Source organism: Triticum dicoccoides, chromosome 7A (assembly GCF_002162155.2).
Source record: "Triticum dicoccoides isolate Atlit2015 ecotype Zavitan chromosome 7A, WEW_v2.0, whole genome shotgun sequence".
NCBI classification, from domain to species: Eukaryota; Viridiplantae; Streptophyta; class Magnoliopsida; order Poales; family Poaceae; genus Triticum; species Triticum dicoccoides.
In genome coordinates this window covers 712035565-712057622 of record NC_041392.1, presented here as the reverse complement: position 1 = coordinate 712057622, position 22058 = coordinate 712035565, and the positions used below count along the sequence as shown (strand labels likewise).

Here is a 22058-nt window from a genome sequence, read left to right as displayed (position 1 = left end):
GGCCATGAGCACCATCGCCATTGGCATCGACCGAAGACGACGTCTTCCCCCTCCAAGGAGAGGAACAGCAGCCACCGGCGCCTACGCCCCCAAGAAGAAAAAGACACCCACGGACGGCATAGAACTTCCGCGTAGAAGAATTCAATGTTGTTCTTCATGTACGGTGGCATACTGTCGCATAGAGCACTTTAATTTGTTTATTGGCTGTAGGAAAAACAATTCCTGGGCTACCTATCAACAGGACGTAAAGGGCTACGCGTACGTGCTAGTGGACGAGGTAGCGGAGGCGAAGTAGTCTACACGTACTGTACACATATGATCTTATCATGTTCGGTATGATCTGACCAGGAAATAAACTATGCTGATCAGTGTCACTGAACGATTTTTGGTTGACCAAGCGCAGCTCGAAGCTTCCAAGTTCCCTTCCGAAACAACTGAAAATAATAAATAGTGTAACGATGCAAAAAACGTCCTATATTATGGTCAGGAGGGGTATTGTACCCTTCGTAACTAAACGCTCTTGTATTTTTTACAGAGTGAGTATTAATCATTTCGCTTTGTTTGGCTAAGTTGAGCGAAGGTTGCAACCCACCATGGTCTTTCTTCATCACTGCTATGTAACATGGGTGCAGCTTTTCGAGATTTACTCCACTACTATATTATCTTTCTTTTTTAAGAAATCTCGCTCACTTTTATTGATTGATAACAATGTTCATGGGTACAAGGTGCAGGTCATGAGGGTTTCCTAACCATACATGTCTACCCAAACCTAACTTACAAGCAAACTTGACGAGATTATAGGCCTCAAAATTAAAATTCCTACGCTCGTGAATAAAAGAGCAAGACAAATAAGAAGATCTATGTGCCGCGATCTCTTGAATGATAGCCGCATTAGGACCTCCCGTCCCCTCGTTGATGTCTTTTACTACTACTATATTATCTAAGCTCTGAACCACATGCTATGTTCTTGGGCTTTGCATCCAAAGGTGAAGCTGTCAAGAGAATGGTCAGAGACCACCGTTGCTCACAAGATGATTCTTCACTTCAGGGGAATCTCTCTACCATGTGAATAAAAGTTGTTTACAAGCACGGCCTCACAAGATCGCTGCATAATCTTGTATAAACATTTGCCCGAATGCTTCCTTTAAATCATAGTACTATATCACAGCCTGACTGATGTTATGTACTCCCTTTGTTCCTAAATATATATCTTTTTAGAGATTTCAATACGAACTACGTACAAATATATATAGACATATTTTCGAGTGTGTATTCATCCATTTTACTCCATTATTTGGGGTTCAGTGGCAAAGCTTTTGACACTACTAGCATTTGCTTCAACCGTTTATAGAAGGAAAATGTGCTGGACATATTTCATGTGAATTTCATTTTTTTTAAATGGAGGAGGACCCCCGGCCTCTGCATCTGGACGATGCATGCAGCTACTTTATTAATTATTCATATAAGACCTTACAAAGTCGTACAACAGTAAGACTAAAGCCACCGTCTAGGCAACATCTGTCGCTATTCCTATCTAGTTGGTGTAGGGATGCTGATAGTCTAGGCCTAATATCAAACAGACCTCGCAGCTAAACCTAACATCTAAGACCTGGGATCCCAATCAGGACGCCTGCCGGGTATGGGACACCCACCTGTCTGTCACACTCCTCAACCAGGACGCCTGCCAGGTATGAGGCCGCCGCAACCACCTGCCACCAATCCATCTTCAGAGTTATACTGTTGCATCTACCGTGTCAGATCTCTCTGCCATCGACGCCACCACGATGCCAGACAACGTCGTCCTCATGCGCGAGTCCATCCTCGCACATCGGACGCCGAATCTACACTGCGCCACGCCGTCGAGATCTGTCGCCATTAATGTGTAGGATGAAGCACCGCTCCATCAAAGATGCGGTCCACTGGTTCCTCGAGACCGTGCACACCTCCAAGAACGACGCCCCAAGGGGGAAACGGCATAAGAACGCTCCCGTCTTCTGATCTACTAATCTAGGGTTTCCCTTGGAGGTAGCAGACAGGGACCTTGAAACTCTCCTCAGTGATGCCTTCAAGAAGGGAATGTCGCAAAATAGCGCCGCCACCGCCGGCTTTGGCAGTAAGCCGAAAGCAAGTTTTCATCCGGATCTGCTCGAAGGACCTCCATCAAGCATCTCGTGCATGGATCGCCGCCATCTCTACCGGGGACTGGACGATGGATCCAGGTCGATGCCGCCTGACCGGCCACGACACCACTGCGGTGCCTAAGCCAGCGCCGTCGGGCCCACCATGCCCGCTTGTAGACGCCCTCCAGGTCTGCCGGCCCGCGGACGAGGCCCGCAATCTGGGCCGCCGCCACAGGTGCTCCTCGGCCGCGGGAGAACGCGCCTGCGCTGTCATTGTCGTCACACTCGCAGCCGGGCGCCCGCTACTCCTTGTCATCGATGCACCGCCGATCCATGAGTGTAAGTGCATCTAGTGCCCCTTAGTGATTTTGGTGTATTGAAGACTTATAGGTTAAGGGACTAATGTATTTGTGAGTGTACACAGGTCTATAAGTCTATGAGGAGCTTGATATTTACAGAGAAAGTCGACCCCTAAAAATGAAGTTCTTCGACTGAAGACTTTGGATCACTGAAGACTTTCTGAAGACTTTGAAAGTGAAGAAATTGGTGTGACCTTGAAGACTTGGTATTCGTTCGAGGAACATGAAGCGTGAAGACTTTTGTTTTCGTAGTTTCATTTTCTCTTTGTTGAGTCATAGGAAACACCGTACTGTTAAAGGGGGTCAAGGAAATACTAAGGAAAATTTCCACGTGATGCTCAACTCAAAATCCTACACCTACCAATTCCTTCGAGTGAAGCCATTGGAAATATCATACAGTTTAGTCATTTTTTTCAGTGACAGAGACGAAGTTCTTCTGGTCTCTGAGGAATTTGTCCTGACTGAGGAGTTAAGAATTCGCCAGTACGGATTACCTACATAGTGAGGAACATGATAGCCCTGAGGATTTTGCTACTCAAAATTCCGACCGTTGCTGTGCTATGCGCCGGCTGTCCCAAAATATTTATCCACCTAACGGTCATATCATTGAAGGGTATTTATGTCTTATCATGTCGGGCTGTTCCCTAGGCTATAAATAACCGCCCCCTACAACCACTAGTTGGTTGGCTGCTCCGAGAGAAACTGACACTTGTCATTTGAGAGCAACCCATCCTCCGAGGACTTTGAGCGAAAATCATCAAGTGAGGAAAAACCCAAAACCCAAACACCTACAAACCCCAAGTGATTGAGCATCACTGAAGAGATTGATCATGCGTGGATCCGACGCTTGTTACCTTTGAAGACTGTGCTTCTTCCAGACGGTTAGGCGTCATGGTCTAGAGCATCCAAGAGGAATTGTGGATCGCTGAGTGACCAAGTTTGTGAAGGTTTGGAAGTCGCCTGAAGACTTACCACGAGTGATTGGACGAGGTCTATGTGACCTTAGTTCAAGGAGAATCCGGTGAGGACTGGGTGTTCTGAGCTGCGTGTTTAGGACTGGGTGTCTGGGACTGTGTGTCCTTGAGTTTAAATACTCGGCCGCTCCAACCAGACGTACAACTGAGACAGCAGTTGTAACTAGTCTATCAAATCATTGTCTTCACCAAGCTTACTGGTTCTATTTCCTCCACTCTTCCATTTCCTCATAACTGTGTTGTGTTCTTGTTCATATCTGTGTTTGAAGACTTTGACTGAAGACTTTCTTAATTTCCTTAGTTCAATTTCTTCAGCCTGTTTGTCTTCATCCTGTGTTATCCTGTGCTTACACTTCTGTACTCTATGCCTGTCTTCATTTCATCATGATGACTATGCTTGTATTCTGTTATGTTTACTTTTGAGTACTCATTCCGCTGCTAGTAGTTCTTCGCTAAGGAATTTCCTCACCGGCAAATTCCTTAGTGAAGAATTTCATAAAAATCGCCTATTCACCCCCCTCTAGTCGATATAATGCACTTTCAATTGGTATCAGAGCAAGGTACTCCCTTGTTCTGTGTGATTTTGATTTAACCGCCTGGAGTTTTAGTTATGTCGACCGCAGGTATGATCAAGGTCTCTGCTGGGTATCCTACCTTTGATGGGACGGACTACCCCTACTGGAAGAATAAGGCGAATGCATCTTGAAGCAATTGATAACGATCTCTGGTATGTTGTGGAAAATGGTGTTCCCTCAGCCACACCTTCTCTGAATGCTGCTGATGTGAAGAGATTCAAGCAACTCGACTCTCAAGCGAAGAATATCATATGTGGCCATCTGAGCAAAGGATAGTATGTCAGAGTGAGTGCTTTGGAGACAGTGAAGCTTATCTGGGACAGGCTGTCCAAAGTGAATGAAGGAGTCTCAACTCAGCGTGACTCTCGAGTTGATGTTCTTCGCAATCTCTTCAACCGCTTCAAAAGACTCGAGAATGAGAATGTTCAACAAACCTTCGATCGCCTCACTGACATCTCAAATGAGCTTCAAGCACTTGGTGCCACTGACATCACCGACCATGAGGTGGTGAAGAAATTGCTGAGATCGCTTGATTCCTCATTTGACACTCTGGCATTGATGATACAAGAACGTGCTGATTACAAGTCACTTGATCCCGCTGATATTCTCGAAAGGCTAAATACTCATGAGTTCCAACTTGCTGAAAAGAGAGATCTCTATGGTTCAAGCTATGGCAGAACATGTGCACTGAAGGCCAAGGCAGTATCTGAGTTCGAAGATGAAGACTCTGGTAGCAGCCTTGGTGATCCTGAAGAACTAAGTCATGATCTGGCTCTGCTTGTGAAGAAGTTCCAAAAGTTCTCAAGACGTGGTCGCCTTGGAAGACCCTCAAGGAGCAGTGATTCCTCATCCAGTGACTACAAGAGGAGGCTCTGCCACAAATGCAAGAAGCCTGGACATTACATTCAAGATTGTCCTCAATGGGAAAAGAAATCAAAGAAGAAGAAATACAAGAATTACAGTTCTGATGATGCGAAGAAAAAGAAGAAATCCACAAAATCCTCATCATCAAAATCCTCAAGGCCTTCATATCACAAGAAGAGCAGCTCCAAGAAGGCCAGGGCATTCATTGGCAAGGAAATGGACTCTGAGGCTGAATCTGAAGAAAATGAGGAAGAGGAGTCATCTGAGGAGTCCGAATCCGGAGTGGCGAGCCTAGCTCTCGCTACTGCATTCGTCAGCAAGTCTATCTTCAACACTGAAGAAAATAACCTCACCAACAAAGCTGATGAAGGGGATGATGACTATGCTCCCACCTATTGCTTCATGACAAATGGTGCCAAGGTACTCAAATATACCTCATCTGAATCAAGTGAGAATGAATCTGATGAAAATCTTAAGCTCAGCTATTCTAAACTTGCTAAGATTGCTGTAAAACAACAAAGGGCTTTAGAAAAGGTTCAAAACATGCTAGACAAAAGTGATGATATGTTGGGTGAAGAAATGGATCGCACTAAAGCCTTGACTGAAAATCTTCAGAGATTTCAGACTAGGTTTGACAATCTTCAAAGTCATCATAACACTCTTATCCGATCATGAGAAGTTTTCTTATGAATTTCTTCAAAGAAAGCAAGATCTTGAAAAGCTAAGAGTGAGTTATGAAGATCTTCAGAAGGAGCGCGATTCATTACTTGCTCAACATATCAGCGCTTCTCAGGAAGAATTTGTTCCTCCATGCTTGAAGTGCGTTGAACGTGAATCTGCTAATTCTTCACCTGAATGTTCAAATGCTGCTAATGTTTCAAATTCTTCACATGCCTCTGCTATCACTAATTCCTCATCTGAGGACATTGCTAGTTGAAGGAATGCTGACAATGCAGGGTTGAAGGAATTGTACATGACAAGCATGTATAAAAGCCTCAAAGGGCATCAGACTCTTTGTGATGTGCTTAAAAAGCAGATCCTCAACAGGAACCCTAGGAAAGAGGGTATTGCCTTTGAGAGAAAACTCAATGCTGATGGTACATATTGGAAGCCTGAGCAGTACTCCAAAACTACATGGGTTGCTGCAAAGGGACCTCCAGTTGATCCATCTAACCTATCTGGATATGCATGTGAATCTCCTCATTCTGATGATGAGTCATTTGACTCCAACTACAAACTATTCAAAAATCAGAATGGTGAAGTATCTGCTAGATATGTTGACACTAACTGCAGGAACGGTCCCCCTGTGAAGAAAATCTGAGTTCCCAAAAGATGCCTTGAAAATCTTCAGGTGAATGTCATCATGGCGCCACCTGTGAAGAATAGGAACCCCATATCAAATGCTTCATATGGACCAAATTCTTCATATGGATCCAAGTCCTCATACGGACAAAACTCCTCACATGGATCATATTCCTCAAAAGGGTCAAAGTCCTCATATGAACATCATCGTGCTAACCCATCTGTTTCGTAGGGAAGATCCAAGGATTATGGATATGTGCATTATTTTTCAAATTATTATGTCCATAAGTCCTCGAAGAATTTCTCTGCTTACTCTTATGCTTATTCTGACCCCTCTTATGTGAAACGAAATGGACTGGCTTCTATGCCATCCTTCTCGTATGGAGCTCGCAGAATGATGAACTCTTTGCCATCCCTTCAGATATGGATGGTGAAGAAAAAGAACTAATCTCTTCTGCAGGGTCAGGTCTCCAGACGTGCGTAATCGTCTGAAGAATTTGCTGGAGACCTGATACGCCTGATAGGATGCAGGCTAATCATGAAGAAATGAACTTTCATTTCTCACGTCCTCATATTGCTTTATCTGTTATTTTGCTTGATAAATTGATCTGATGAATTGATGTCATATTCTTCACTAATGAAGTATATGAGTTTGTAAGCTGCACTAATTCGTCTGCAGGATGGTCAACCCAAAGCCACTGAGTGGATCCTCTATAGTGGATGTACAAACCACATGACTGGTGACAAGAATCTATTGATGAATGCTCCATTATCTCCGTCGCATCTGAAGCATATCATCTTTGCTGACAAAGGCAAAAGTCAGGTATTGAGTCTAGGTAAGGTTGCGATCACAAAGGATCGGCACATGGACAAAGTCATGCTTGTTGAGTCCTTAGGATACAACATTATATCTCAATGCTTTGTGATCTTGATATGGTTGTTGTCTTTGGCAAGTACCGTTGTGTTGTGGTTATGAAAGCTGACAATTCCAAAGTCTTCGAAGGCTTTAGGAGAGGAGACCTGTATATTGTTGATTTCTCTACAGGACCACAACCAGCCGTGTGCTTACTTGCAAAAGCTTCAGAAGGCTGGCTATGTCATCGACGACTTGGTCATGCAGGCATGAGGAATTTGCACACGCTTGCGAAGAAGAAGCATGTCATTGGCATCGAGAATGTCAAATTCCTCAAGGATCACCTATGCGAAGCCTGTGAAGCTGGGAAGATGACGAAGGCCAAGCATCCAGTGAAGACTATCATGACCACCACTCGCCCATTTGAATTGCTTCACATGGATCTCTTTGGTCCTAATCATTATTCTGCTATTTCAAATGAAGCATCTCAATATGGCTTTGTTATTGTTGATAATTATTCTCGCTACACATGGGTACACCTTGTTACTTACAAACATGAAGTGCAGGAAGTCTTTAAACGATTTTCCTCGAGGGCTTCAACCAACTTTGGTGTGAAGATCAAGCACATCAGAAGTGACAATGCACTGAGTTCAAGAATTCTGGTCTCGATGATTATCTTGATGAACTTGGTATTACTCATTAGTTATCTGCTTCTTATACTCCTCAGCAGAACGACATCGTGGAGCGTAAGAACAGGACTCTTGTTGAGATGGCTCACACTATGCTTGATGAATACAAAACGCCTCGTCGGTTTTGGACTGAGGCAATTGATACTGCGTGCCACATCATCAACAGAGTATATCTTCACAAATTCTTCAAGAAAACTACCTATGAACTCCTCATTGATAAGAAACCCAATGTAAGTTATTTCAAAGTCTTCGGTGCTAAATGTTGGATTAGAGATCCTCATCACAACTCCAAATTTGCACCGAAAGCACATGAAGGTTTTATGCTTGGTTACGAAAAGGACTCGCACACCTACAGAGTCTTCAACAACGTTCTTCACAAGGTTGTTGAAACTGTAGATGTGCGGTTCGATGAAACTAATGGCTCGCAAAAAGAGCACCTACCTACTGTGATAGATGAACCATCACCTGAGGAAACTATCAAGTTCAAGGCTACTGAGGATGTCATTCGTACTGAAGAATCTGCTGAAGAATTCATTCCAGAACATGAAGAACGTCGAGCTAATGCACCTGAAGAAAATGCTGAAGAAAATGGTGTTGAAGAAAACGCTGATATAATTCTTCAACGGCAACCAGCTCATCCTCGCATTGAAAAAGAAGTACAAGTTGAAAAGATCATCAATGACATCAAAGCGACAGGTCCTCTCACACGCTCAAAAGCTTCACATTTGTCTAACTTTTGTGGGCACTATGCTTTTGTCTCTATTACAGAACCCACTAAGGTAGATGAAGCATTTCTGGAGCCTGAGTGGATTCAGGCCATGCAAGAAGAATTATATCAGTTCGAGCTCAACAATGTCTGGGAACTGGTCAAACGACCAGATCCTCGCAAGCACAATATCATTGGCACAAAGTGGATCTACCGCAACAAGCAAGATTAAAATGGCCTTGTGGTGAGGAATAAGGCACGGCTTGTAGCTCAAGGCTACACACAGGTTAAAGGAATTGCTTTCGATGAAACTTTTGCACCTGTTGCTAGACTTGAGGCTATTCGCATATTACTTGCTTATGCTAACCATCATGATATCACTTTATATCAAATGGATGTGAAAAGTGCATTCCTCAATGGTAAGCTTGAGGAAGAAGTATATGTTGCTCGACCCCCAGGTTTTGAAGATCCAAAGAATCCTGACAAAGTCTTCAGACTCAACAAGGCCCTCTATGGCCTCAAGCAGGCCCCACGGATGTGATATGATACTTTGAAGGAATTCCTCATGACGAAAGGCTTCAAACCCGGTTCACTCGACCCTACTCTTTTCACTAAATCTTATGATGGTGAATTGTTTGTGTGCCAAATATATGTTGATGATATTATCTTTGGCTGTACCGACCAACGTTATAGTGATGAATTTGCCTATATGATGAGTGAAGAATATCAAATGCCTATGATGGAAGAGTTGAAATTCTTCTTAGGTCTTCAAATTCGTCAACAACGCAATGCATATTCATATCTCAGGAGAAATACCTCAAGGATGTACTAAGGAAATTCAGCATGCAAGATTGCAAAGGCGTCAAAATTCCTATGCCCACAAATGGCCATCTGTGCACTGATAAAAATGGTATTGACTTCGATCATAAGGTATACCGCTCCATGATTGGTTCTTTATTATACTTATGTGCATCTAGGCCAGATATAATGCTTAGTGTTTGCATGTGTGCCCGATTTCAAGCTACACCGAAGGAATCACACCATAAGGTTGTGAAACATATTCTTCGATATCTAGCTCACACACCAACACTTGGATTATGCTACCCCAAGGGCTCAGCTTTTGATCTCATTGGATATTCTGACTCTGACTATGCTGGTGATCGTGTGGACCGCAAGTCAACATCTGGTACATGTCATTTTCTCGGACGATCTTTGGTCTGTTGGTTCTCGAAGAAACAGAACTGCGTATCACTATCTACTGCTGAAGCTGAGTACATTGTCGCTGGTTCTTGCTGTGCTCAACTGCTATGGATGCAGCAAACTCTCAAGGACTACGGCGTCAACATGAAGAATGTGCCTCTCTTCTGTGACAATGAGAGTGCCATCAAGATTGCTCACAACCCAGTTCAGCACTCGAAGACAAAGCACATTCAGATTCGTCATCATTTTCTTCGTGATCATGTGTTGAAGGGCGACATTTTTATTGAGCATGTGAAGACTGAAGAACAGCTAGCCGATATCTTCACAAAGCCCTTGGATGAGAAGAGATTTAGCAAGTTGCGGTGTGAGCTAAATATCCTAGAATCTTCGAATGTTCTTTGAAAAGGACACTCATCCTAACACTTATGCAAAATTGATTACTTAGATGTGCAACACATGAAGAAATATTTTTCTTCAATTCAATGAAGAACAACACTCTTAGTGTGAAGAAATTAACGAAAAATTTGATTATCAGAACCCTACGATAATTGTACGCGGTGTCTGAAATCATCATTTTTATACGGTGGGTCACGCCACCACCAAAAGTTGAAATTCCTCAATTATTCATATTCTTCAACTTTGCATTGTCTTCACTGCTTCCATCGTTTATATATATATATATATAAGTTTATGTCCTCTACAACATTCACTTATTGCTAATTCTTCAAGTTGTTTTTTTTCCGCTAAGTGAATGTGATCGGACCCTTCCCCCTCTATGCTATACTCAATCCAATCTATTCACAAATTCTTCATGTGCGTTCTATTTGAAACTCGTTCTAAATCTTCACTATGTCTTTGTCAACTGAAGAAATTGCAAACGGAACTTTAAAACCTATCTTATCAAAAATTTCGGCTTTGCCGCTCAAACCGTTCCGCATCCCACGTTATACTTATCCACTCACCCACGATCGCACACGATCTCCACATCTTAGTACGCGGGTGACACATGTCAAGCGAATGAGAAGGGTCAGGGGCACGTTCGTCCAATTTCTTCGGGTGAGCAGTTTTTCACCATGGCTATAAATACCCCTCCGCCCCTTCCTCACTTCTTTTACTCCGCTCGACCTCTTTCTCCAGCTCGAGCTTCTCAAACCCTAGCGCTGCCGCTACTTCATCGCCGCCGGTGAGGAAGAGCTTCACTGCCTCGACCTCGTCGCCGACGTACTCGCGCCGACCGCGGAAATCTTCACTCCGCCGCCGCCGTAGCCGTCTTCCTCCGCCAAGTTAGGGTGTGGAAGATCTGCACAGACGAACTTCACATCTCCTTACTCCAGTTCGTCGTGTTCTTTGTCCAGGGTAATTAAAAGTTACTTTTACTACCCTCGTTGATTCGAATGATTATCTTCAAAATCTTCAATGGTGTTTTTTTTCATAGTTTCACACACTAAACACCTCACAAGTCATCTGTTCTTGATTCGTTTCTCTAAGCATCATTTTTCTTCAAGATTCCTTAATTGTGTGGATCTTCGATCTATACAACTCTGGAACCTAAGACAAAGAATGCTTAGTGAAATTCTTCAAGACTCATCGGGTCAAATTCCTCAAACTTGTTCTTTTGAAAAATCCTCTCAGAACGCATATGACCTCTCCAAATTCCTCGCAACTATACTTTGTTCACAGATACACATGTCAGCTGCTGAATCACTAGTTTCTCATCAACTTAACTCATTTGCAGCGTTCCTCGAAGAAAAGTTGCATACTTCTTCAGAGAATTCAACTGTTCAAATTCCTCAACTAAAGAAAATGGCTGATGGTAAGAAGCCACAAAAGGAAGGAAAGAGGCCTGAGGTAAATACAGCGTTTTAGATCCTTGATGAAATATAAGCTGGGTACTGCACACCTACTGAGGAAACCAAGAATGAGCGCAAAGTACGCATTCAGAAGATAGAGAGGAGATGGGCAAGAGAATGGAGGGAGTACAGATATGTCACTCCTAAGTATATGAAGAAATTCGCACTCAATCCTCCATGCCCAAGAGCTTCATTGGCACCTGGCCAAATCGCTGATCCCACCAGCCTCAAGCGCGGTGAGGACTATCCTGATGAATGGGCCAAGCGCCAAGCCAAGTTGGCTAAGCAAGCCAAAGAAGCAGTGAGGAAATTCAATGAAGACTCTGCTGCTGCTGCTGCTGCCTCTGCTGAGGCCTTTGCTGTCAAGCCAAAGAAGGCTATGTCAAATAAGCCTGCGTGCAAGCCAAGTGCTTCACCAACAATGCGCTCAAGGTCAAGTTCCTCAGCAATGTCCTCACGGCCAGAATCCTCAAAGCCCTCACGGCAAATTCCTCATGCTGCTCCTGTTCCTCCAAAGTCCTCAGCTCCTCCGCATAAGCCCTCAGCTGTTCCGACTAAATCCTCAGCACCTGTGCATCTCGCCTCGTGCTAAAGGACTGCAGGCATCTCCATTGCCTCAGGTGTCTCAGCTAGTTCCTCAGCTCCACCAAGTTCCTTAGCTGGCCCCTCACTGCTGAAGACAAAGGCCACTGCTAGATGAGGTCCTTGCCTAAGTCCTCAGAAGAAACAAGTCGCCTTCCAAGTGCCATATGAAGAAGATGAAGCTGATGATGATGAACTTGCAGAAATCATCAGAGACAGGCAAGTCAGGGCCGATAGAGCCAAGGGAACAAATGTGCCACTGATTTTGGATCCCAAGTTGATCCTCGACTACATTGATGTTTGGCACAAGGACCCCAACACTCCCATGCCTGACTTCAAACTGACTCCTGGCCAAAGTCACATGCTGACCCACTTCATTCAAGAAGAAAAGTGGAAATTTGAGAAGGCCAGGCAGATCAAGAAAGCGCAGTACAAGAAAGAGCGCTATCTAAAGAAAAACGTTGTCTCTATGACAACTGAAGAACTTGTCACTATTCAGACTAAGATCAAGAAACTCAGTGATGACTTTGACGCATATCGCGCTGATTGGCTTGGAGCCAAGGTTCATTTTGTGAAACTTGCGGATAACTTCACTTCCAATGTTGCAGCCCCAACGCAACAGGAAATTCCTCAGGCTGAAGCATCTGCTCATCCTACTGAAGAAAATGCCAGCACCATTGATGACAATCAGGCTGCTGAAGAAAATGTGATTTCCAAGGCTGATGACTGCATTCCAGCCACTGAAGAAATTGCCAGGGCACCCACTAGTGGTGCGCCTGAAGAAACTGAAGAACTCAGGGCAACTGCATCAGTTGTGCCTGACGAACATCAACCAGATTCCTCAGCTGCTCCTGCACCAACTTCAACTCAAATCCTTCCATTTGCATCAGATGTGAAGAAGACCAAGGCTGCAGAGCATGCTGCAGTGAAGAAAAGGAAAGCATCAGTTGCTTCAGATTCTTCAGCTCCGAAGAAAATGAAGCCTATGACAAGTTCATTTGCAAATCCGATTGATGTTGTTCCCATCTCAACCAGGCCATCAAAGGACATTGTTCCTTTTGATGAAGAATATGTGATCCCTAGTGGATCTGATGAAGAAACTCCTTCTGCCGCTTCGTCTGAACCGTTGGATGAAGAAATTGAAGTGGATGCGATCCCTTCAACACCTATCATCTCCTCGCCTATGCCTCAGTTCACAGCTGAAGAGGCTGGCGTTGAAGAAATGGAAGATGAAGATGTGGACATTGGCTGCTCCACACCCGTAATCAGTGATGAATTCTGGGAAAGTCAGCATCCAAACTCTTCAATGTTTACCACTCTACAGCAAATTCCTCTGTCCCCCACACAAACTGTACAAATGGGCTCTGAAGAAACTCATCCCACTGCATCTGTCCATGAGGAAATTCCAGCCACTAGCGCTGAAGAAACTCCTGCAGCTGAACAACCAACAAAGCAGACTGCCATTGAGGAGGAACCAGAAATTCCTCAGCCTGAAGAACCTGCGATTGAGATTCCTGAGGTCGTGATGCAACTCACTGACACTCCTCTACCGAAGCCAAAGGATCCATTCTCACGCAAGCAAAAGTTCAAGGCTGATGATTTCTTCGGCGAGCACGTATTCTTTGAAGATTACAACCCATATAACTCTACTCGCATTAGGAAGAGGCGTTTCTGGACTGCTAGTCAAGCCAATTTCTATTTCTGAGTGTTGTTCAACAAGGAGAAGACCTTCTACCATGAGCATATTCCACACGTGGATATGGAATCTCTGCCGTGCTTCGCACCAGTCCTGAGTGTTCTTCACGATGCTGGATTGCTAAACTTTTGCTCTGACATCTGCGATTGGAATGAAGAACTGATTCTTCAATTCTATGCAACGCTGCACATCACCGGAGATGCTGAAGATGTGAATTCATGGATGCTGGACTGGATGTCTGAAAACACTCACTACACTGCACCAGCCTCTGAATTGCTTCGTGCTCTACCACTCAGTCCTCCCCTTGGAGAAGCTCGCTGCATCTACAGTGAACCTGAGCTCACACATCATTACATGCAGGTGTTGATAAAACCTTTGAAGCCAGGTCAAGCACCAAGAACCAAATTCCTCGTGAAGGAATTGTTGTACGTGCCCAGAACTGTCTATCGTATTCTTATGAGGACAATCAGTCCTATCAAAGACCACGACTCATCTGATGAGGAAATTGTTGGCATCATGAAGAATCTGGTATTCAACATCGTTCATGGCATTCCTATCAATTATCACGATTTCTTCATGAGGACTATGGAAAATATTGCACTGTCTCTGTTTGAGCTGAAGCCTTATGCACCTTGGATTATGAGATTCCTGAGGACAAGGTCTTCACTCAACTACAAAGCTGATTTTTAGAATCACCTCAGCTACTTTCCCCCAATTGAAGTCCTCAAGCAGACATATTCCTCAGTTGATGGAAAGGGTAAGGCACCAGCTGTAATAGATGAAGGCATTCGTCCATTGGATGGTCAGTTTTGTAAGGCTGCCTCTTATTCCACCAATGATGACTCTGCCACATATGACTCTGCCAATGCACCCAAGTCCACTCCTCAAGCCACTGCTCCGCGCGTGATGACTGACCGTGAACTTCTGCTTAGTCTTCACCAGAAGGTGGATCGAAATCACAAACGGGTTAAGCGTCAGTTTGGTTCACTTCTTCACAACATGACTTCCACACACAATGCAGTGAAGAAAAACCACTACTACCTCCATCAAGTCTTCGGTCGCACCTGGGCAATCCTGTCACATATGTATGGTGAAGAAGATCTGAAGAAAATGGGTCTCAATGAAGATTTTGACTGGTCTGCACCTCCACCGAAGAAATTCAAGAAGGTCAAGGTTCCTTCTCTGGTGGCCAGCTCATATTCTTCATCGCGCGACACTGATGAAAATGAAGACTTGGACGACACTGCGACAGGCCCCACTACGACAAACGACCCCAACAACGCTGGTGCTTCTTCATCAACTTGATATTCTTCAGGGGCGTTAGTCCTCACATTCGATCCTTTTGGTCATTTGATGACAAAGGGGGAGAATTTTGAGTTAGTCTTCAAGCGGGTCTTTCTATATGGGCGTTTTCTTGTTAAGTTACAACTCTCGTTCTTCTGAGACTTTATTGGATTGAGTTGTAAACTTAAACCCGATGGTGCTCTGATACTTTTGAGATGTTTTTCTGCATGCTTATTCCTCATATATGCTAATGCACGCATGCTAAATTACATCAGTCACCATATTTCATCATGCATTTCAAATTCTTCTCTGTTATATGTCAAATGCATGTATGAATTACAAGATATAGGGGGAGATCTCCATGATTCAACTCTTCAAGTGTGCATTGCTTCAAAAGCAAATTCCTCACTATGCACATCTTCAGGGGGAGTTCTTCTATATCTTGCAATCAAATTCCTCAATATCAGTAGTTACACTTCATATGTTTATCCCCGTTGAAAACTTAACCTATATTGTCATCAATCACCAAAAATGGGGAGATTGTAAGTGCATCTAGTGCCCCTTAGTGATTTTGGTGTGTTGAAGACTTATAGGTTAAGGGACTAATGCATTTGTGAGTGTACACAGGTCTATAAGTCTATGAGGAGCTTGATATTTACAGAGAAAGTCGACCCCTAAAAATGAAGTTCTTCGACTGAAGACTTTGGATCACTGAAGACTTTCTGAAGACTTTGAAAGTGAAGAAATTGGTGTGACCTTGAAGACTTGGTATTCGTTCGAGGAACATGAAGCGTGAAGACTTTTGTTTTCGTAGTTTCATTTTCTCTTTCTTGAGTCATAGGAAACACCGTACTGTTAAAGGGGGTCAAAGAATTACTAAGGAAAATTTCCACGTGATGCTCAACTCAAAATCCTACACCTACCAATCCCTTCAAGTGAAGCCATTGGAAATCTCATACAGTTCAGTCAATTTCTTCAGTGACAGAGGCGAAGTTCTTCTGGTCTCTGAGGAATTTGTCCTGACTGAGGAGTTAGGAATTCGCTAGTGCGGATTGCCTACACAGTGAGGAACATGATAGCCCTGAGGATTTTGCTACTCAAAATTCCGACCGTTGATGTGCTATGCGCCAGCTGTCCCAAAATATCTATCCACCTAACGGTCATATCATTGAAGGGCATTTATGTCTTATCATGTCGGGCTACTCCCTAGGCTATAAATAGCCGCCCCCTACAACCACTAGTTGGTTGGCTGCTCCGAGAGAAACTGACACTTGTCATTTGAGAGCAACCCATCCTCCGAGGACTTTGAGCGAAAATCATCAAGTGAGGAAAAACCCAAAACCCAAACACCTACAAACCCCAAGTGATTGAGCATCACTGAAGAGATTGATCCTGCGTGGATCCGACGCTTGTTACCTTTGAAAACTGTGCTTCTTCCAGACGGTTAGGCGTCATGGTCTAGAGCATCCAAGAGGAATTGTGGATCACCGAGTGACCAAGTTTGTGAAGGTTTGGAAGTCGCCTGAAGACTTACCACGAGTGATTGGACGAGGTCTGTGTGACCTTAGTTCAAGGAGAATACGGTGAGGACTAGGTGTCCTGAGCTGCGTGTTCAGGACTGGGTGTCCGGGACTGTGTGTTCTCGAGTTTAAATACTCAACCGCTCCAACCAGACGTACAACTGAGACAGCAGTTGGAACTGGTCTACCAAATCATTGTCTTCACCAAGCTTACTGGTTCTATTTCCTCAACTCTTTCATTTCCTCATAACTGTGTTGTGTGCTTGTTCATATCTGTGTTTGAAGACTTTGACTGAAGACTTTCTCAATTTCCTCAGTTCAATTTCTTCAGTCTGTTTGTCTTCATCCTGTGTTATCCTGTGCTTACGCTTCTAAACTTTGTGCCTGTCTTCATTTCATCATGATGACTATGCTTGTATTCTGTTATGTTTACTTTTGAGTACTCATTCCGCTGCTAGTAGTTCTTCGCTAAGGAATTTCCTCACCGGCAAATTCCTTAGTGAAGAATTTCATAAAAATCGCCTATTCACCCCCCTCTAGTCGATATAACGCACTTTTAATGAGCCGACGACGACGACAGGAGATCGCCACCACCGCACGAGGGGGAGGCCCCGCCGCCGCCATCACTGACCAGGCTATGCCGGCGTGGCCTCGGGCGGCGGCAGGAGGGGGAAGAGAGGAGCGGAGGCCTAGGGCCGGCGGCTGTAGATCGCCCCCGTGTCACCAGGGGCTGGCCATCATGTGAATTTCATGTCAAGTGTCATACCTTGCAGCCTTTGAAAATTTTGTGGCTATAATTTAATTTTCAATGGGCTGAACTAGGATAATTAAATCTACACCATGTATATATGACTCCGAACTTACATGTTATAATGCGGTATGTTGATATTCATGCATACTTGAGTTATCAAAGCCTCTACCAGTAGAAAGCAGAGACTGTTCTGAAGTGAAGAATCATCCTGTGAACAAAGACACTACTTACTTCTGATTGCAGATGTTTGGATGGCCCGGCCATTCTTTTGATAATTTTACCTTTGGATGCTAAGCCCAAGAACAAGGAGCATATTGTTCAGAGCTTAGAAAATAGAAGTAGCATCTCTGGGAAATCTCCCCCCAATGTTACATCACAGTACCGTTGAAGAAACGGCTGAGGGCGGGATTCAAGGCAATCTGGTTGTCAAACAAGGTGAAATGCTTACGTCACAAGTTTTTCTTTCTTAAACAAGGCTTTGATCGACACAGTTATAATTTCGCCTACAATGTGTGTGGCACATAAAACTCATGCTATCGCAATTTGTGTCCACAAAATGCTTATGATGCTGGGTTGCATTGCATAAGCCAGTGACTATGCCAAGCACCTCGCCTTGTTTGACTGCCTTGAATCCCACCCTCAGGCCTTAATCTCTTCAGCACGGTGTACTAACATGGGTGGAGATCTGCCAGAGATAGTTGCCGCCTGCTTCTATTTTCTAAACCCTAACCCACATGCTCCTTGCTCTTGAGCTTGGCATCAAAATTCAAAAAGGTTGAAGCCATCAACAGAATGGTCAGGGCAAAGGCATCCTAACATCTGCACTCAGAAGCAAGCACTACCTTCGCTCACAAGATGGTCCTTTGCTTCAGGGCAATCTCTCTATTCGCAAATAGCGTAGCAAGCACAACCTCTCAAGATCACTGCACTGTTTTTATGAACATTTTAAGAAGAAAATTGTTGGTGATGTGTCTAAAGCCTGCCACTGAATCTCAAATACCCCCTTTACTAAATTATATACCACTACAGTACAGCAGGACACTCTTGGTTTGCCCTTAATCTACCTCTAAGGCAATCTCAACCTGTTTCGGTAATGGATATCTGCTCAAAGAGCACCCTGTAACCACTAGTTGGCGTCAGACAGAACCAAGTCAGGGGATAGTTATACTATGTTGCCAACTTGCTGTTGAACCTCCACAATAACGGTATCTTTCATCAGCTGGGGGCACCGTGATTGGCGGGCAATCAGGTAGCGTAAGCTGCGTAGTTATGCAATTTGTCGGGGTTTGGAACGATGGACATCTGAGCTTCTTTTGGGAGAGAGTCGTCGTCCTCGGCGGGCTCAGCTTCTGCTTCGGGAAGCGACTCATTGCAGTGGATGAAGAAGGTGCGTTTTTCCTGCTGAAACAACCTGCAAACAGAACAACGTAAATGAGTTCAGATCATAGAACAATAAGAGACTGTCAACTGAAGAACAAGACGAAAAGATGGCACTTACGGGTTCTTGCAGAGCATTGGGCTTTGGACAGTTAAAACATACTTGCAGGAAGATATCTCCTTTATCGAACTGATCAGTACAGTGGGCTCAGAACAAACAAACCTAACCTGTAGGAAGAAGGCAGGGTATGTACTGTTAAATGCACTACTCGACAGGAGGACACCATAGTGATCAAACCGCTTGTAAGTTAGAACCACAGCCACAAATATTGCTACTTTCCTATTTATTTTTCTTACCTCTGTGTACCGCGGTATATCTGTGAGATCACATACAGTTCCATTTGTGTACACATGGACATGATACCTGCAATTGGCACAGAAACAGCAAATATTCATCAGAGTTCTGCTTCCAGATGTTGTTTGTATCCTTCTTTCCAAATTTAGTATCATACCTCTTAGAAGTATCTTTCACGTGATCCTCATCAGCAGACTCGGAGGTGTGATTGTCATGGTAAGCATCGGTTGCATCAGGGTCATATTCACCTAGAACATACTCTTGGATAACCTTCAAGAAAAGATATATACACTCAAAAGGCAACTCAAAAGTGCTAGCAGCAACCACGGCGTGCAAAGCATGCAGATATGTAACTGAAGCCACAGTAATTCTATTGGTGCTCAAAAGCTGTACCAACTACGAAGTGCATAGATAACACTGTGAAAGCATGAAGATACATAATTGAAACCGTATTATATTATTTGAGCAAAAGAAAAATTGTTTGCTTCTTTCACAATGTAAATGAGTTCAGTTCTAGCAATATTTGTACAGAAACAATTCGGAATTAGTTTTTGTGGAGGGTAGAAAAATCAACATAAGCACAATCTATTTACTATTAGGGATGCAAATTTGGAACCTTTAGGGTACCCTCTGACCCTACTTATAGTTCAACTAAATGAACTGAAGTTTCAAAAATAAAGTGAACGCTGGAAATTTAGTTCATTTGGTTGAACTAAAGAGGGTCGGAGGGTACCCTCAAGGTTCTAAATTTGCATGCCTATTTACTATGAGTCTATGACCCTCACAAAGAAAATGGCTTACCTTCTCATTTTCTACATGAACCTGTCGTATTTTTCCATAATAGCAGAACTCATAAGACCACCAACCTTCATGCTGTGTCAGCAACAACAGTAACAATCAGATCGTTTTTCAGGCATTCCGTTAGCCTGGCACACATGCACGAGACCAAACATATGCCCCATGTGCTTATCATGCACAAAGAAAGAGTTGTATGCTCACCCTGTAGAAGCACTGGTCTTTGAGAACCTCCAGCAGTTCATCTGGCTCCTTTGGCTTAACTTTCCGTACGCTTTCTATTATAACATTGGTTGCATTCTGTGGGACAATCGACTTCATGGTCTTGGTTTCTTCCACTGGTAGGTAGCAGGTGTATTGTCTCCCCTCGTGGTCCGTCATTGGTTCAGACTCCTGGCCATTCTCCTGCAGAAGAACAGCAAGTATCTTTCGTTAACAGTTACAATTAGCTAGAGGAATTAGGTTTGTCAAACAGCAACCTCTGCAGCAAGGAATTTAGGTAAAAGAAAGACCCAAATTCAGAGTTTGTAACTACAATGGCATGGGATACACATGACTTAGTAGAAACAATAGTGAATTAGCATTGCTTATAGCATATTCCCCTGTTTGAGAACAGAGGATAGGCAGTTCCTCTTGCTATTCCTCACTCTTTTGAGATCTTAGCTAGTTACATACATTTAACATGTGATGGGCTGATTATTATTTCTTGGTAGTATCATCATCTTATTGCAATAAAAAAAAGCATCATCATCTTATGGCGGCTTAAATTCTTATTCGCTAAACCCGGCAATTCAGAACTGAAGAAAATCCCATGTTAACCTGCTGGTGGAGAACAGAACTAGGACTCGTCAGGAGTCAACCACTCACCGGGTGGTAGGGCGAATCGACTGGATGGAACTCCACGCGGTACCTCGGCTCGCGCGAGTTCTTCCCGAAAGGCACACCTGAAAATCACCAACAATTCAGAGTGCAGTCCTCCATCTAATTTCAGTAACCAACAAACCAACACGAGCTAGATATGGCAACCAGTTAGGAATTTTGCATCACATTAGGTGAACACGGCGAGACAGTGGAGTGATTTTGAACAGCAGAGAGCTGGATCTGGCCAGGAAGCGCGCAAGGGAGACGCGAGAAGAAGAGGGGGTTCAGATTCCAAGGGTGGCCGGGAGGGGAGGGAGGGGCTGAGATCGGGATGAGGCCCTGGCGCGATTGATGATTACCTGAGGTGGTGAAGATCTGGTCGGTGGCGGCAGCGCCGGCGACCAGGAGCAGCAGGAGGAGGGGGAGCGGCGCGGTGGCGCTCGCCCGGCCGGCGAACCACATCGGCGACGGCGTCGTGCAGGCTCCGGCGGAGATCGGTCGGGAGTCGGTCAGAGTGGAAGATTGGAGACGACGCGACCCAAGAGTCGCTTCCGCCGTCTTCGAAGCCGGCCCTCTTTCCGCTTCCCGCAGATGGAAGCCGCATTCCCGGGAGGTTCGCGTATCAGCTGTTTCCGCCTTCTCTTGCTGCGAGGCTGCGAGTGCCTTCGCAGCTTTGATGTTTGTTTGGGATTGATAAGGTCTTTCCCGTGGTTTTGGTTAATTTAGACTAAAACTTAATTAAAATCACAACAAGAACTATAAAATGAGAGAGTGTTTTTAAACAGATAGATCATATATCGGCAACAAACAACCAAAGCCCACGCTCTGATGGCTGATGACACAGTCCACCGGCATCCAGCATCGAGATTCACCTTTAGCCACTCCATACTAGGAGCTAACAGGATTAGGCACATGGATTTTTACCATCGGCTCAAGTTTAGTGAATTCATAGCAAAGTGTTTGCGACCAACAAGTCAGATGTTGAATTGACTGCATCACACGTGTTCACCTTGCCTTGGTCGGACCATCGATGGCTCCTAAAAGCACTCAGCTTCTTTCACCTGCCTCCTTTTCCGAAATATGGATAATTCAGTCTATTCAACAAAGATATGCTTCATGAGAGATTTGGCCTCTCTTCTTCAAAGAGCTCCACGCGCCACCATCAATTTCACATATTTAGGTCTTAAAAACAGGTTGGGTGGCCACCACCTCCATTTTGTATTTGGCATACATAGCAAAAGGGGTATGTATTGATGCCTCTCCTTCAAACATTCATCTGTGTTGGTAGAGCACTGCCACGTACGAGTGAGTCTCCAAATGAAATGGTTTACTTTACTTGGACAAG

General features: G+C 44.2%; 1 protein-coding gene across 1 annotated transcript; it reads right to left on the bottom strand.

Annotated features, from left to right (window-relative positions):
- Nucleotides 1–18223: 18223 nt before the first annotated feature.
- Nucleotides 18224–21320, bottom strand: LOC119329835 (protein OS-9 homolog). Its single transcript, XM_037602930.1, has 8 exons — nt 21073–21320; nt 20720–20796; nt 20057–20257; nt 19859–19930; nt 19215–19327; nt 19060–19126; nt 18824–18930; nt 18224–18736 (listed from the first exon to the last, which is right to left on the bottom strand). The coding sequence occupies exons 1-8, from the start codon at nt 21173–21175 to the stop codon at nt 18571–18573; spliced, it is 906 nt and encodes a 301-aa protein (XP_037458827.1). The 5' UTR covers nt 21176–21320; the 3' UTR covers nt 18224–18570.
- Nucleotides 21321–22058: the final 738 nt, after the last annotated feature.